This window comes from Crocodylus porosus, unplaced genomic scaffold (assembly GCF_001723895.1).
Source record: "Crocodylus porosus isolate Cpor-Errol unplaced genomic scaffold, CroPor_comp1, whole genome shotgun sequence".
Taxonomy (NCBI): Eukaryota; Metazoa; Chordata; order Crocodylia; family Crocodylidae; genus Crocodylus; species Crocodylus porosus.
In genome coordinates this window covers 36,209,734-36,225,172 of record NW_017728886.1, presented here as the reverse complement: position 1 = coordinate 36,225,172, position 15,439 = coordinate 36,209,734, and the positions used below count along the sequence as shown (strand labels likewise).

The window sequence follows — 15,439 nt, the reverse complement described above, 5'->3', positions numbered from 1 at the left end:
GCCACAGTGGGCATCTGCTACATGCCACCAAACCAGGAGGTGGTGGTAGAAGAGGCCTTCTTTCAACAGCTGTCAAATTTCCTAATCACAGGACCAAGTTCTCAGGGAGTACTTTAATTATTTGGAGATCTGACAGGGAAACACATCAGTGCACAAGCAGTCTAGCAAATTCTTGGAGTGCATTAAGGATAAACTTTTTGATACAGATGGTAGGTATTCTCCCAACTAGGGGAGAAGGCTCTTCTCTACTTCCTGCTCATAAACAGGGAAGGAGACAAACAGTCCAGAATAGTAGAAGTACAGGTTAGAGATGAATTAGAGAAGTTATAACCTTTCAAATAGGCAGGACCAGGAATAGGAGGGACCCTAGAGAGTACTGAAGGAATTGGGTGAGGTAATTTCAGTCATTTGCTACTGTCTTTGAGAACTCAGAAATTGTGTGTGGTCCCAGATAACTAAAAAAGGTATAATATATACCCATTTTTAAGAAAGGGAAGAAGAAGGTTCCAGGGAGTTACAGACTAGTCAGCCAGATCTTGATTACTTGGAAAGATCATGGTTCAGTTCCTCAGGAAATCTATAGTGAAGCACCTAGAGAAGAACAAATTGATGAGGAAAAGCCAGCATGAATTCACCAAAAGCAAGTCATGCCTGAACAGCCTGACCTTCTATAAGGTTACATGCTCTCTGGATGTGGGAAAGAACAATGGATTTTAGCAAGTACCTTGATTTTAGCAAGATTTTTGTCACAGTCTCCCATGACATGCTCATAAGCAAGCTAAGGAAATAGAGTCTAGATGAAAGTACTGTAAGGTGGATACATAACTAGTTGGATCATGGTACTCAAAGTGTAATCAATGGCTCAATGTCTAGTTGGGAGAAGGTATCAAGTGAGGTTCCCCAAAGGTGTCTGTGTTCAACATTTTCATTAATTTTTTGGATGGTGGGATTAAGTACATCCTTAGCAAATTTACCTATGGACACCAAGTTGCAAACACTCTGAAGGGCAGAGCAACAATCCAGAATGACAGACTGACTGGAGAAATGGTCAGCTAGCAATAAGATAAGATTCAACAAGGACAGGCGCAAAGTCCTACACTGGGAATGGAATTAATACATGCATAAATACAGACTGTGAATGACTGACTAGGCTGTAGTACAGCAAAGGATGCAGGGATCACAGTAGACAAACTGAATATAAGCCAACAGTGTGCTCTTGTTGACTTTTTTTGCAACAGCACACTGGGCATGTCTACACAAGACACTACTGTGCAGTAGCACTGCATCATGGTTAGTGCCTGGGAAAAGGAAGGAGGATCCAGGGAACTGCAGGCCAGTCAGCCAGACCTTGGTACTTGGAAAGATCAAGGTGCAGGTCCTCAAGAAATCTATAGTGAAGCACCTAGAGGAGAACAAGTTGATGAGGAAAAGCCAGCATGAATTCACCAAAAGCAAGTTATGCCTGAACAACCTGATTTTCATTTATAAGGTGACATGCTGTCTGGATGTGCATTGTATCAACAGGAGTGTCACTTACATATCAAGGGAAGTAATTCTTCTTCTCTATTCAGCAGTAGTAAAGCTTCACTTGGAGTACTGGGTCCAGTTCTGGGCCACACACTTCAAGCAAGATGTGGACAGATTAAGAGGAACCCAGCTCAGGCAACAAAAATAATTAGATGTCTGGGAGACAAAGACTGAAGTGGACAGACTGAAAGAGCTAGGGCTACATAGCTCAGAGAAGACTGAAGGTGGATTTGATAACAGTCTTCAAATATGTAAAGGGTGATTTACAGAGAGGATGGAGAAGGGCTTTTTTTTCTGTGGCTGCAGGGCACTGAAGTAGGAGCAACAGCCTCAAGCTTCAGCAGGGAAAATTTAATTTGGAGATGAGGAGAAACTTTCTGATTATAGGGACAGTCAACCATTGGAACAGACTGCTTAAAGAACTGTGAAATCTCCATTCTTGGACATTTTCAAAAGCAGGTTAGACAGACGCTTGGTTGAGGTGGTCTAGTCAGGGATGATCCTGCCTTGAGCAGGGGGTAGACTAGATGACCTGGTAAGGTCCTTTCTACCCCTACTTTCCTAAGATCCTATAAAATCCTTTTTGTTTTGTTTTGTTTTTAAGTGACATGTGACCAAGTGGTATGTGAGAAGACAATTTACCTTGCAGCTGTCAGAACACTGACCATTGCCAGGTTGAGAATGAGGACACCATGTCTGAGCTATACACATGGGCATATTCACTCTAACTACTTTAGATGAAGGAACCTGTACTTGAGGAGTGGAGTGAAGATGGTGGAGGAAAAATTACATGCATCTACACTGCAGAAGATGCAGGAGGTAGTGGGCTAGCCAGACTCTACTCAGTGCATGATGATCTAACCAATGGGAAAATTAGAGTGTGGTGAAGCATAAAGCTGCCACATATTAATTTTTTCCCCCCAAGTACAAAGGTAAATATTTCCTTTCCGATCCATTCTTGTTCCTTATTTGAATTCAAATCTCTTTGTTTGGTTTAGGTCTGTTGGGAAATACAGCTACAGGGCAGAACATTTGCTCAACGTTAGCGAGTGCTATTTTCTAAAAATGTAGCAATTACCATACAGACCAGGCCCGCGACTCCAGTACCCAGAATCTGACAGCAGCCATTAGCTGCAGAGGAGAGGGGGGAAAAAAAAAAAACCGTGTTCACAGAGAACACCTGTAAAGTAACTTACTTACAGTGGGGAAGTTCTCATTACTTAGATGTTAATTTATGCTTTGGAGGACTTTATATCCTTTATAAAAAATGCATCATCTTATCTACTTTGTACTTGAATGCTGCAAATGTGTTTTTTTATTGGTGGTTGGTGAGTGTGTCTGTTCTGTAAAATAGTAAATTAAGCATCCTCGTAAGGTAGGTACATTTTATACTTGAGCAAACACTGAAGTAAAGCAGTTTGTCTAGGAACAGAGTGATATAGGCATTAGAAAACTCCAGTGGATTAGGCATGTGAGTGGCAGTGCTAGTCCTCCTTCTAACAGGTCATACAGCTTGTCACTATCTCCTCTCACGTAACTGTACTGCACTGAATTTCCTTAAAATGTAAGATAGAATTAATTATATTCACCTAGATCACAGGCTTTTAGAAAGCAGCATGGGGTAATATCCATGTAGCACTATGGCAACAGACCCATAGATGGACACATGGAGGAACACAGATTCTTCTTAAGAGGTACACATAGATAAATGTGAACTTAAAAGCACAAGCAGCCCTTTAATTTTTCATACACTTCACCAAGAAAAAAAGTGTCCACTATCCCCAAAATCTGTAAAAAAAAAGTCTAAAAAAAAAAAATCAGAAGGCAGATCCACCAAACTCTTGCCATCCAACATAAGCTAGCATCCACTTTTCTCTCTTCCTCCCCCCAAATCTTTTTCCATCCTTGTTCCATGCACTGCTTTGCAGCTTTAGTTTCTGAACACGCTTGCTTCAAGACTGATACAAAAGCTGGTAGGCTTGTCATGTACACAGATTTAGCTAGTAAACAAGGTATTAAATCTTAAAGACTTGTTCCTCTGATGTGCTAAAAAAATCAGAATTCTTGCAAGTTTCTGAAGTGCTCTGGGGGCAGGATATCTATAAACCTTTAATATCTTGCTCCTTGAAAAAGGAGAAGAAGAAGAGTTATAAGAACACACATATCCTTTGCATAACAATCATACAGCACCCAAAGTAACTTGTACATCTGCCTGTATACATGTATTTGTCACAGGATGGGGTCCTGCAGGATGGCTGTGATCTCCCAAGGCCCCTTACCATACCAAGTTGGCCCTGTCCTGCTCGGCACCTCATGGGCGCTTGGGCTTTCGGCGGCCCTGTCTCGCTCGGCGCCTCACGGGCACTGGGGTCTGTGTGTCCCAACAGCTGCACCCTCTCTGGTGCTGGGGTCCCCATGCTGCCGTGGGTCCCTTATGAGGCCTCCTCCATCCCCTGATAGCCTTACCCAAACCACTGGTTTTATGCAATAATAAGCAAAACACAAGCCCTTGGGCTGTAATAAATTTAAGCCGCTCGGCCATAACCTCAGACAAACCCTGCTGGGGAATGCTCCATCCCTTAACAATATTGAAAGCTGCTCCTGCAGACAAGCCTCTCCCCTTTGCTTGCTCTGGGAGAGCTCCTTCCCCCTCGGCTGCTGGCAGGGAACTGTCCTCTCTGGGCCAGGTCCTGGGATTTATATGATTTATATGGGCCCCTTCCAATCAGCTGACCATGTGCAGGTGCAGGCTAATTAACCCTTTGGCTTGTTGCCCTGGTAACCTACACCGGGGCTTCTGTCTCTCTCTCTCTCTCTCTGGGCCTCTTCCCAGGCAGCCTCTGCCCCCCTAGGAGCAGGGCACCTTTGTGCCCTGCAACAGTATTATACATTCATAAAAGGCAGTGGGGAACTTCTTATCTTACTATATCCTGATCTTGAGGAAATTAGTATAACAACTGCACTTAAAAGTTGGTGCATGAAATATCAAGAAGCTTATTTCAAGAAGGGAAGAGAAGATAAGTTACTATATGTACATTGCATGGGAAGTATGACTACAGGACATGTCAGCAATTGAATTAGTTTGGGTCCCAGTAATGCTGCAGCTGTGTTACAGGCTTCAGCTACTAAGTACCCAACATCCTAAACAACATTGTACAATCACTGCTGAAGCCTATGCTCCTATAAGAGTGGCATCTGAATTAGCTAGGTTAAATCTAGCATGAGTATATTTGTTCACTGTATCACTGGATAACAGTAGAGGCATAGCCTGGTTTCCTGAAAGTTTGTTGAGGCCCACAGCTGTGACTGCATACTTCTGGCCTGATCTTTGAACAGCCTTGTCTACTTTTTCAAAATGCCCAGAGTTGGGAGGGAAAGAGTGCTAGAGCAAGAGAGAGCATGTAGTGATCAAAGTAAGATTCCTCCTGCACCATACTGAGGAATTTGGTTGGAAGGGGCTATTTCAGTCTCCCATGGAATTCTCCACCTGCAGATGTATTACTCTTGCCTAGGCTGAGTTTCAGTTGCATGGGTTTCAAATTAATATGGCCAGTTTTACTTGAAGATGTCAAGTTTATATAGCCCCTTATGCATCTTTGTATCCAAGTCTGATGCTGTTAATAGAAAGACTCACAAGATTCAGCACCAGACACTATGACCTGACTGTTCCCATAGCTGTGCCAGCATTAAATGATGCTTCAGTACCAGCCATGCAAAGAATGATATTTTATATTTCTACAAGAGTCATTGTCTGCTTCCAAAAATAACTTTCATGCTATAGTGCAGCAGACTTTATTAATATTGGATATTAGAATTAGCTACCTCTGGAATTTTAAATAATTAAAAAAGGCAGACTTTCTGTTTTTTAATTATCTTGACAAAATTTCATTGTCTATTTCATGGAATAATATGATCCAAGAGTTTCCCCTTTTGCAAAATCAGTGTGACCAGATTACAAGCAGTCAAGCACTAGACATGAAGGGTGTTTATACATGGAGGCGGGGGAGGGCAGAGCTTTAGAGTGGCTCTGAGAGCCACTCTAATCCGAGTGCCCAGAGCATCACGTGTATCAGTGTCCCCACACACTGAAAAAAGGGGCACTTTAACTAAAGCCCATTTTTGCATCATGGGGATGCTGATGCATGTAATGCTGGACTTGCTGGAGCACAGTAATTACTACACTCCAGCAGACTATTAAATCAAGTTTGCTCTGATGCACTATAACTACAGTGCATTGGAGTAGCCTCACTGTATGTGTATTGGTGTCAGATGAGTTTGAGCTTCAGTGAACCTCAAGTTGTACTTTTAAAAATTCAATAATAAACTTTTTTCAAGCTAGGAATTAAAAAACTTACTAGCCTTGATTCAGGAATCCCTATTCTGGACAATACCCGAGTTCATGCTACCTGTGTTAGGATAGTGCTTGATCTGCTTTACTGGACCAAAACCAAGATGCATACAGTATCAGTCTTGCTTGGAGTCTTTTGGCACTTCTGCAACAGAAGTAATAAATAGCAACCTAGAACCCCGAAGTAAGATGTGCACTATACACTTATGACTGCTCTCAGACTGACAGGCTCAAATGGATAAGACTATGACGTTTTGTTTGTTTTTTTCTCCCCTGCACAGTGAGTTTTTTCTTTCCGAAGCTAAGAAGAATTCATTTGACCTGCTCTAGAAAATGTAATAGTTCACTCCCAAGATGTGGTGACACACGTAGAGCTACATTATTTTTGTTTAAATCTTACCCAGTTCTCAGTGCTATATGGTATGCAGAAATAAACACAGTAATAGTTCCAAGGAGGCACAGAAGCTTACGGTTTTTATAGTATAGGGATAATTTGAACGGTATTACCTAAATTTTTCATATTCTTCTGGCCTCCTTTTCCATGCGCAGTGCTGTAGTTTTGTGACTATCTGAAGGTAATAATTTTCAGAATACCTTTAAAATAAAAACAAGTGCAAGTTTCAGTGGAAATTACACAATTGCATAAATGCAAATAGTTCTTAAAAACCTTCAAGTTACAGATGTATTAATTTATATAAAGGTATGTAAAACAAGTCTCTTTCAAAATTCCAGGACCCATTTTACCTCTGTAATTTATGATACTATTATTTAAGTGTTATGACCTATTAAATATTCTCCAACTTGATGCACTAAAATTTATTTTAGAAATTTCTGGCATACATACAAGTTTAAGTCTTGGACATCTGACTATACACATCTTGAATGACCCAGTAACTTCAAAATCATCTTTAAAAACACAAGTCTAAATTAATATATAGATCATTGCCTACATAATGCCAGACAGCCTCTCTTGTATTCCATGTTTTAAACTTTAATGACGGTTGAAGAGATGACTATTGCAAACTAAGTTGTAGCATTGTATTTCTTCTCCTTGTTTATTTACTTCAGTCCCCCAAGAGATCTGTTTGCTCATCCAAGACTGTAGATCAATATATAGATGGAAGTTTATCTGTAAAACACCTTCTAAATAAATCATTTAGGACACAGGACCAAGTGGCGTAAGTATACACAAAACCAAAAGTTCCCCCCCAACCATTTCTTTTAAACTGTTTCAAGAGGCTAAGTTGTAGAATATATATGGTCTAAAGAAAATAAATGATGTTCTCTTATGAATTCAATGCTAATACAGATTCCATTTATTTTTCTATATTCCCATGTGTGTCATTTTTATAGGCATATCTATATAATTCTCTCTAGCAAAGAAAATGAAAGATGCAGCAACTACAATTTAATCTTTTGGGGGGCAAATGTTCCCAAGAACAGTTGCTATCTAGAAAAAGGAAAGAGTCATTCAGGGTATCATCCAAAAGCCCTCCTACCTTCTCTCAGTTTCAATTAGGTCTCATAACACACAGTGTCATACATGTGGTTTTAAATCCCACCCCCAAACCAACAAAAAACAAAATACCCTATGCTGCAACTTGACACATCATATTTACTGTAACCCACAACTCTCAGAGAATATGTAAGGAAGCCAGTCATTTTGGTTTATCCAATATAACATTTGATAGATTATATTGATTTTTCTTAATACCAAGATATCAGTTGGACTGAAAAGGTCTTTAGTAATGTACATTTCTAACATTTAAGATCTACAGCTAAAAAGGGAAGCAAGGGAGTTTCTGCATGCCAACTCTACATCTTACATTTCTATTTGAGAAAGTAGTAAAACAGTCAATAAATAGCTTTACTGACTGAGCAGACTGGGACCTGGAGATAAACAAGATACAAATCTGACAGAAAGGAAAAAAAATACTTGGGGCAACAGTATTATCCAGCAAGAGGGGGAAGGAGGAAGAAAGCTGGATAGCAAACTCTTGCCTAAGGACACCAGCTAGGTGAAGATCAGAGTTTGAAGGAACACTACTATAAGCTTGGGGAGAAAAAAAAAAGGGTCATGGACTGACATGATACTCAAAAACTACAGAAAGCCTAGGGTACTCACAAAAAGCAAAGCATACACATCCATAATGCCAGCCCTAAGACCTCAAGAAAAACCCTATTCACTAGCATAATAGAGGAGATGCTTATTAAGGAAGGGTGTGTGCCAGGAAGGACATGTACCACAATGTGTTTTATCTTCTTACATTCAGAAGAGGGCAGTTGGAATGCAACTTCTCTGATGCATGTTATAGGGCCTTGTTATGCACTAAATTTTCAGGTTGCTCCTGGAGCTCTTAACCCCTGGATTGTTCGCACATTAAACACGTGAAAACTAGTTTTAAGCACACTTTAGGTGGCTTACAGTTACACCGCTCCAGGGCAGGTTTCTCCCCAATCCATATTATCCCACTCATGATCCATTAATGTGTGGCTACTCCTTAGAGATGAGCTGCCCAAGTTGCAGTCAGTCCTCCAGCATTCCAGGATGCAGCATCTTCTTCCCAACCCTCCTGTTCTGTCTGAAAAGACTTTCCATCCTCTGAACTTGCCTGCCGCGGGGGCAGTTCTGGCATCATGCCAATTTCCCTGCTCGCCAGCCTTCTAGTGGCAAGTCACAGCTGTGAAGGTTGAGGACAGTCACTGAAGGTGTTTAGCCTTAACATGCGACTAGTCCAAACTCAAGCTAGCACTAGCTACTTGAGCTAACTGATCAACATTTGAGCAGTTCAAAGTACAAGCTGCATCAAGGCCCTATTACTCTTGAATGGATGATTTACAGACTGCAATGTAATTTAAATAGTAAATAGGGATTCATAAATACATTTTTTCTCCATGTAGGTACTGTGAAAAAGTGCATGGCTATGGTTTGTGACAACCTGCCTTTGCCAACTAGTAGTAGTTTGTCAAACCCCCATTCAGGGTTAGAGCTGAAGAGCCCTGCACTGTTGTTTTGAAGCCCCATTTCCATCTGGGTTGGTTTAAGCTTTGTTTTCAGTTCACAGAGCCTTTTTTAAGCATGGTTTGTTTAAAGCAGCCTCAGGGACTTTCCTCAAATGGAGTGGAGTGAAGACAAGCCAAGATGGCAGTTGAGATTTCATTTTTCAGCTCTAGTAGCACTGGCATGGTTCTGTTCTCCATCACTATATGATGTCATTGCTGTGCCAAATAGATGACATTTTTAACGTCCAAGACTGGATAGCTGAATAACACGTAGTACTTAAACAGCATTTTTTAAAAGTATAGCACACATAGCATATAACAACAATGCTAAAACTTGGTTTCTCATCTCACGTACAAAGTAACCATGAGACACTAGGATACAGGCAGAGTGATAGCACTATCAGAATAACAGCCACTTGGGGCAACAGCAGTGAAGAAGGGAAGAAAGAGCTCCTGGGAAGAGTTAGAGGGGCTACCTAAACCCCGCTTACGAGTCACTAAGTATAATACCTGCCAGAGAAAGGCTAGTTTAGTTGGCAGGAACACTGAGGAGTGAGGAGGGGTGGGCAACCTAAGCTGATAGCTAACTTGTGAGAAAGAAATTAATGCAAAGAAAAGAGGGAGTTACAAAAGAAAGGAAGGACCTCTCATCTTTTTGCTGTTAAAAATTAATAGGTGTTTTGGCAGCATTTAAAGGCCTGAGCATATTTAGGGCTTGCTCTGGAATAAAAATGGAAAGCTTCAGTGAACATAGCACCTCAGGCTATCTATCACCACCAACGCATGCCTGTATAACCATACTTAGAATTTGCACAGGATTTTGTATTATCAAACTGTTTGTTAAACGTTAAACTAGCTAATTTATCCTGGAATCTATCAACTCAGGAGGCCAAAAAATCCAGATCATTCCTGGAGGCACTCTAGAATGGCAAAATAAATCACTATCTACATATTCTTCTCACCAGTCAGAAGTAGATGAAAAAAGGCAGCAAAAAGAGGGCTTCCTGCCAGCTTAGGAAACAGAACTGAAGCACTCATGGAACAATGCACTAGTTTCTGTTCCACAAACCTAGCCAAAAGATTGCTTCCCCCCCAATTCAGTCTTTGTCTCCCTAGCCTGATATAGCTCTTCCTCCTTCAGTATTACTTTTTCAAAACCAGGAATATTATCAGTCCCTCAAGGCTTGCCTCTGGGCAAAGCCCTGAATGCTTGACATGCTGAAACAAGTTCTATCAAACATGTCAAGCCAGCTGCACTAATTTGGCCTCTGCCTAGCCAATCTCACCTTTGGGCCTTATCAACTGGAAGGTGGGGAGGGACGTACCAACGGTATAGTACTTCATCCATCGAAGTGATAACAAGGTTTGGTGGTAGGAGGGACTACTGGTAGGTGGAGACAGAGACACAAGATAGGAAAGCAAGTTAGAGAAGGGAAAAGCAACAGAGGATGGGAAGTGAAAAGGGAAGGACTGGCAGATTAGAAGAAAAGGGTAAAAGAGAGAGGGAAAATGACCAAATGGCAGGGAACAGAGGGACAAAAGGAGAGAGAGGAAAGACTGGGAAAGCTAGATAACTTATTTTATATAATTTCCTTTCTTTTCATATTATTTGTTTACCATACAAATGGAAGCCAAGACCTTGATCTTGAAGACACTTAAGGACGTGCTTGATATTAATCCTGGCACTCATCCTGTTTTAGTACCTCAAGTGCTTACAAAAGGAGAGCCTAAACTCCAAAACAGTACAATATATGTATGTCATTTTTTGGTTTTAAGTGGTTTGATTTTTCTTTTTTTCTTTTATCTGCCACATTCTCACATACAACATGCAAGGTTCAGAAGCCTTGTTTCTGAATGGCAGAATGAAGAAGAAAAAGATCCTTCCTTGTAATAAGTAACAGAGTAGCAGCAACTAGGGAACTGAGCCTGCTTAGTATTCTGGTACCTCTGGTACTGTGGCTTCACCCAGTAAGTATAACAAAATCCCTGCTTTTGCCATAGTTCTTGCATATCATATGCATGCCAAATACGAACAACTGGTTTTTGGAGAAAAAGGTGTGCGTGTTTGTGTGAAAAAATATGGTGCATCTGTCTTGGCAAGGCAATGGTGTATGTAAAGGAAATGCACTGATGTCTGTGGCATTGTCTACTCATAGAAAATATATAAGGGATTTTTTCCGTCCCCTGTACCAAGTGCAGGTTCTAGTGGAGGCCAGTGGTAAAAGTTTTGAGGTATAATAGAGATGGAGGTGTTTTTTACCATGAAGTTACCAATACACTTGAACAACTAGCCTCCTATTGTAAAGTTAATACCACAGTCACTATATATAACAAGTAGTTTTTAATATGAGCTCACTTCTACACATTTTGGTGGGGGGAAGAGAGGAGGAAATCTATTCTTGTGCCTGCATATTGGTTGGTGGGAGTCAGCTAATCAAGAAAAGATATCCAAGAATGAAAATGTAATAACTTATGATTTTTAAGATTCTTAGTTTGAAGAAATAGAAGTCTCCTTGGGGCTCTTAGCAGAGAACGAGAAATCTTGTTGCCATGTATTATGATGATTTCTTTTCTTTTTAGTGCAGATCCAGAATAAATCCAACCAAAAAATTCAGCCAAACACTGGCTGTGCATTTTTTATTTCTTATTGTATAGCTCTGTACTAATGTCAATGAGAGCGTTCGGCAAGAACAGAGCACTCTTAGTCTTCTTTTTAAAACAAAAAAAGTGGAGAGAAAAGCAAACACGTACCTTTTCTTCTTGATAGATGAAGACAAAACGTTGTCCTGGATCTCCTTACATTGCAAAGCCGGGTCATGTGAGTAAATTCCATTTTTATTATGAGCTGTTCTGTTTAGGAAAGAGAATTAAAAAAAAAAAAGAAAAAGAGAGAGAGCAACAAACTTTAAGGCTAGGGACAGAAGTGACATAAGTGATCAGAAACCAGTTCAAATCTGTAACAAAAAGGAAGTTCAGTGTACATCAACTGCTTTCAAAATGGCCAAAACCAATTTAAGATAAACCTGGATGGATGTAATATCAGACCTAACTGAATTAGGTTATATCGGTTTATTGAACTTCTGTGCCAGATCCCCTCCAGATTCAAGTTAACTCAGTCTCCCAGCATCCCAGGATGTTTTGCACATCCCCTACAAATTCCCCACCTTTACAGGGTGTGTAGGCTAGCCTTGGCCCAAGCTGTCTGCTCCAGCTGAGCAGAGAGGCATTCTCTAATACCTCATCCCCCAGGCTCTGGCTTAAGCTACTGCAGGCATATGGCTGCATTTCTGGAATCAAAAGAGAATGTCTATTCACTTGTTCATCAGTTCAATTTACTCAGCTTAAAACTGACCTGCAAAAATTGAATCGATTCAGCCTCAGGCTTTTTGACTGTCTGTACTTGGGCCCAAAGACAGAATATATTGAGCAACAGCTCCACATTTAATTTGCTGCAACAATCAGATCAATAACTGTCAGAGGTTCTGAAGAAAACTTTACCAATAAAGTCTGAATCACTTTCATTAAGGAACTCCTCTGTAAAAACAGAAGATTGTTTCGGGTAAATACAACATATTTAATTTCTTCATCTCATTTTATATTAAAAATTGCATTATGCCAATTGCAGTGCAGATCAGACATGGAAACAGCTGTAGAACTATGTTCTGAATATGTAATAAAATACTTTACTCGGATATAGTCAGCAGGGAATGTTTTTTCCAAAGCAGCTGCTGTTTAATTGCAATATTTTGGGGACAATATAAAATTCAAAGGCAATTATGAGTCTCAGAGGGGTATGTTCACCTGCCTATGAAGCCACTCACTTATAGATTGCCAACAGAAAAATGGTGATCCAAGGTTACTATCCCCTCCCCATTTTTCTTTCTGCTTTATGTTGTACAAATACATATATAAGAATATCACCACATACGTGTCATAAAAGGCACCTATACACATGCAGTGAGGCTGCTACGCCACACTGTAATTACTGTGCTTTGGAGTAGACTCAATTAAATAAAGTCTGCTGGGTTGTGGTAATTACTGTGCTCCAGCAGACTCCAGTGTCTCATGTATCTGTGACCCCATGATGAAAAATGGTGGTAGGGGAGCTTTTAGTGAAAGCACCCCTGCTGCTGTTCTTCAGCGTAAGGATGCTGATACGTAAGATATGCTGGGTGCTTTAGAGTGGTTCTAAAAGCCGCTCTATTTAAATCGCCCCCTCCCCCCATACTCCTGGAGCATGTATATAAATGACTATTTACAGTCACTCAAAAGCTTCTATATTCCCCTGCTCCCCACCCCGCAGCTCTTTAGTATTCCTCTTCTTCCAACATTCCTGGTACAAGAAGGCACTACAGGTTAAGCTTCTTTGAGAACATTGTCTTCTTTTCTTCTCTTTCCAATTCATTCTGGTATCTACATTTGATCTGCTATAGTGCCTTATCTCTTTATCGGTCTCTTTCAAAGTCTTCAGTCTGACATGAGATTCTTTGCTCCACTTGTTCTTATTTTCCTCACCTTCTGCTTCTGTTTTTTTTTTTTTCCTGTGTCTCTCCTGCAGACTTCCTTCCACCGATTCAGGGTTTGTTTGTTTTTTAGAGACTGGAGCTCTGATACTTGTAGCAGATTTGCACAAATCTTAGGTAAAAATGTGGAGGCTTTATATGGACAACATGTCATTAATTCATAACAGCACATATCTAGGTACTTTCAAGAGCTCCTCAATCCTGCTCTCAGATTTGGCAGCCAGGTCATGGCTGTGTGTTCATCCATGCATTCAAATGATTCAAGTGCCCAAAAAACATGCACATCTGAGGGTGCTGAAACAGGAGTCTCAACGTTTGTTGTACTGGTGGCACTATCAGTTGCACATGCAGGGTCTAAATTTTGCCCTTGATTTCATGTACACAATTCAGATGGAAGCACTGAGGCCCAGCAGTAAAGTGGGTCTTGGCTCATTCTAGGTATACAAATGTTTCGCTAGGGGTCAGTCCAGCAAGTGAGGTGAAGTCTTTTGAGTGTAAGAATGGTAGAACAGTTGCCTTTGTTGGATTAAGTAGGAAGGAACAGAACAAACCTAGTTGTTTTCATAGTAGATTCTGCTATGTGGAACAGAGCTGTATTGCTACCCAGCATGTGCACAGGTGGTGGATAGTCAAATAACTTCTAGGGAAGGTTAGCTTTGAAATAAGCAGGGGTAAGCAAGTTACTTTTAGATGCATAGGGAACAGGAGAAAAAACAAATGGGAGTGTGGGGCCATTGCTCAACAACTCAGGAGAGCTTGTTACCGGTACCCAGAAGCATGGCACTGGTGCCTCATGAGTCCGGGGGGGCACCCGCTGAAGCCAGTGGTGGCAGGGGCGGAGCTGGCAAGCTCCCACAGACACTGCCAGTGGCAGAGCCGGAGGTGGCGAGCATCTGCAGCTGCCGCCAGTGGCAGGGCCGGCACTGCCAGGGGGGTCATGTGCCCCCTGGTGCTTCCCCTACACATCGCCTATGCCCAGGAAAAAGCTGAACTCCTGAATGACTACTTTGCCTCGGTCTCTCAATGGAGCAAGGGAAAAACCATGCCAGGTAGAGTAGAGGATGAGTACAGTAGGAATAAAATTGGTGTAGAATTGGTGTATGTCTCATTTTTTTAAATGGTCATATACGAATCAGTGGGACCAGATGATCTTTATCTGAGAGTGCTGAAGGAGCTGGCCAAAGTCACTGCAGAAACCCCTGACAAAACTCTTCCACAACCTTTTGGCACTCTGGAGTCGTCTCTGAGGACTGGAAGAGGGCCAGTGTTGTGCCCATCCACAAAAAGGGCAGGAGGAAGGACCTGCATAATTATAGGCTAGTCAGCCTAACTTCCATCCTAGGAAAAATCCTAGAAAAGTTCATCAAGGAGTCCATCTGCAATAAGCTTGCAGAAGGCAAGATTTTGAATGACAGCCAGAATGGCTTCGTCACGGGAAGGTCTTGCCTTACCAACCTCATCTCCTTCTATGACCAGGTAACTCGCTACCTGGACATGAGAGCAGATTAACATTGTAAACCTTGACTTCCAAAAGGCCTTTGATCTAGTATCCCACAATGTCCTCAGGAGAAAATTGGAGGTTTGTGGGCTTAACTCCAAGACAGTCACATGGGTAAGAAACTGGCTGCAGGATAGGACCCAGAGAGTCATAGTGAATGGATTTGTGTCAGCCTAGTGAGAAGTGGGCAGTGGTGTCCCTCAGGGGTCGGTGCTCAGTTCAGTACTTTTCAACATCTTTGTTAACAATTTGGAGGTAGGAGTGAAGAGCTCACAGGCCAAGTCTGTAGATGACACCAAGTTATAGGCGCATGGTCATGCTTGAAGATAGGCTACAAATACAGACAGCTTAGCAAGTTAGGCAGATCAGAACCCGATGAAGTTCAATGTTGAAAAGTGTAAAGTGCTCTACCTGGGGACAAACAACCCCCTGCACACCTACAGGCTTGGTGGTGCCAAACTGACCAGCACCACAAATGAAAGGGACCTGGGGGTAATAACAGACCACAATATGAACATGAGCCGGCAGTGCAATGCTGTA

At 41.4% G+C, this 15,439-nt stretch overlaps 1 protein-coding gene across 3 annotated transcripts in view; it reads right to left on the bottom strand.

The window, feature by feature from the left end:
* The window catches only part of ST8SIA6 (ST8 alpha-N-acetyl-neuraminide alpha-2,8-sialyltransferase 6), an 81,667-nt gene that overhangs the window by 47,274 nt on the left and 18,954 nt on the right, over positions 1–15,439 (bottom strand). For all 3 annotated transcript variants that reach the window (XR_002100556.1, XM_019532498.1, XM_019532501.1), the window contains exons 3-4: positions 11,630–11,728; positions 6,383–6,469 (exon numbers count right to left, since the gene is read on the bottom strand). Coding sequence is in view for 2 of the 3 variants with exons in the window: in XM_019532498.1 (XP_019388043.1) it covers positions 6,383–6,469; positions 11,630–11,728 (186 nt within the window). In the remaining variant the exon portion in view is untranslated. The remainder of the gene's footprint in view (positions 1–6,382; positions 6,470–11,629; positions 11,729–15,439) is intronic.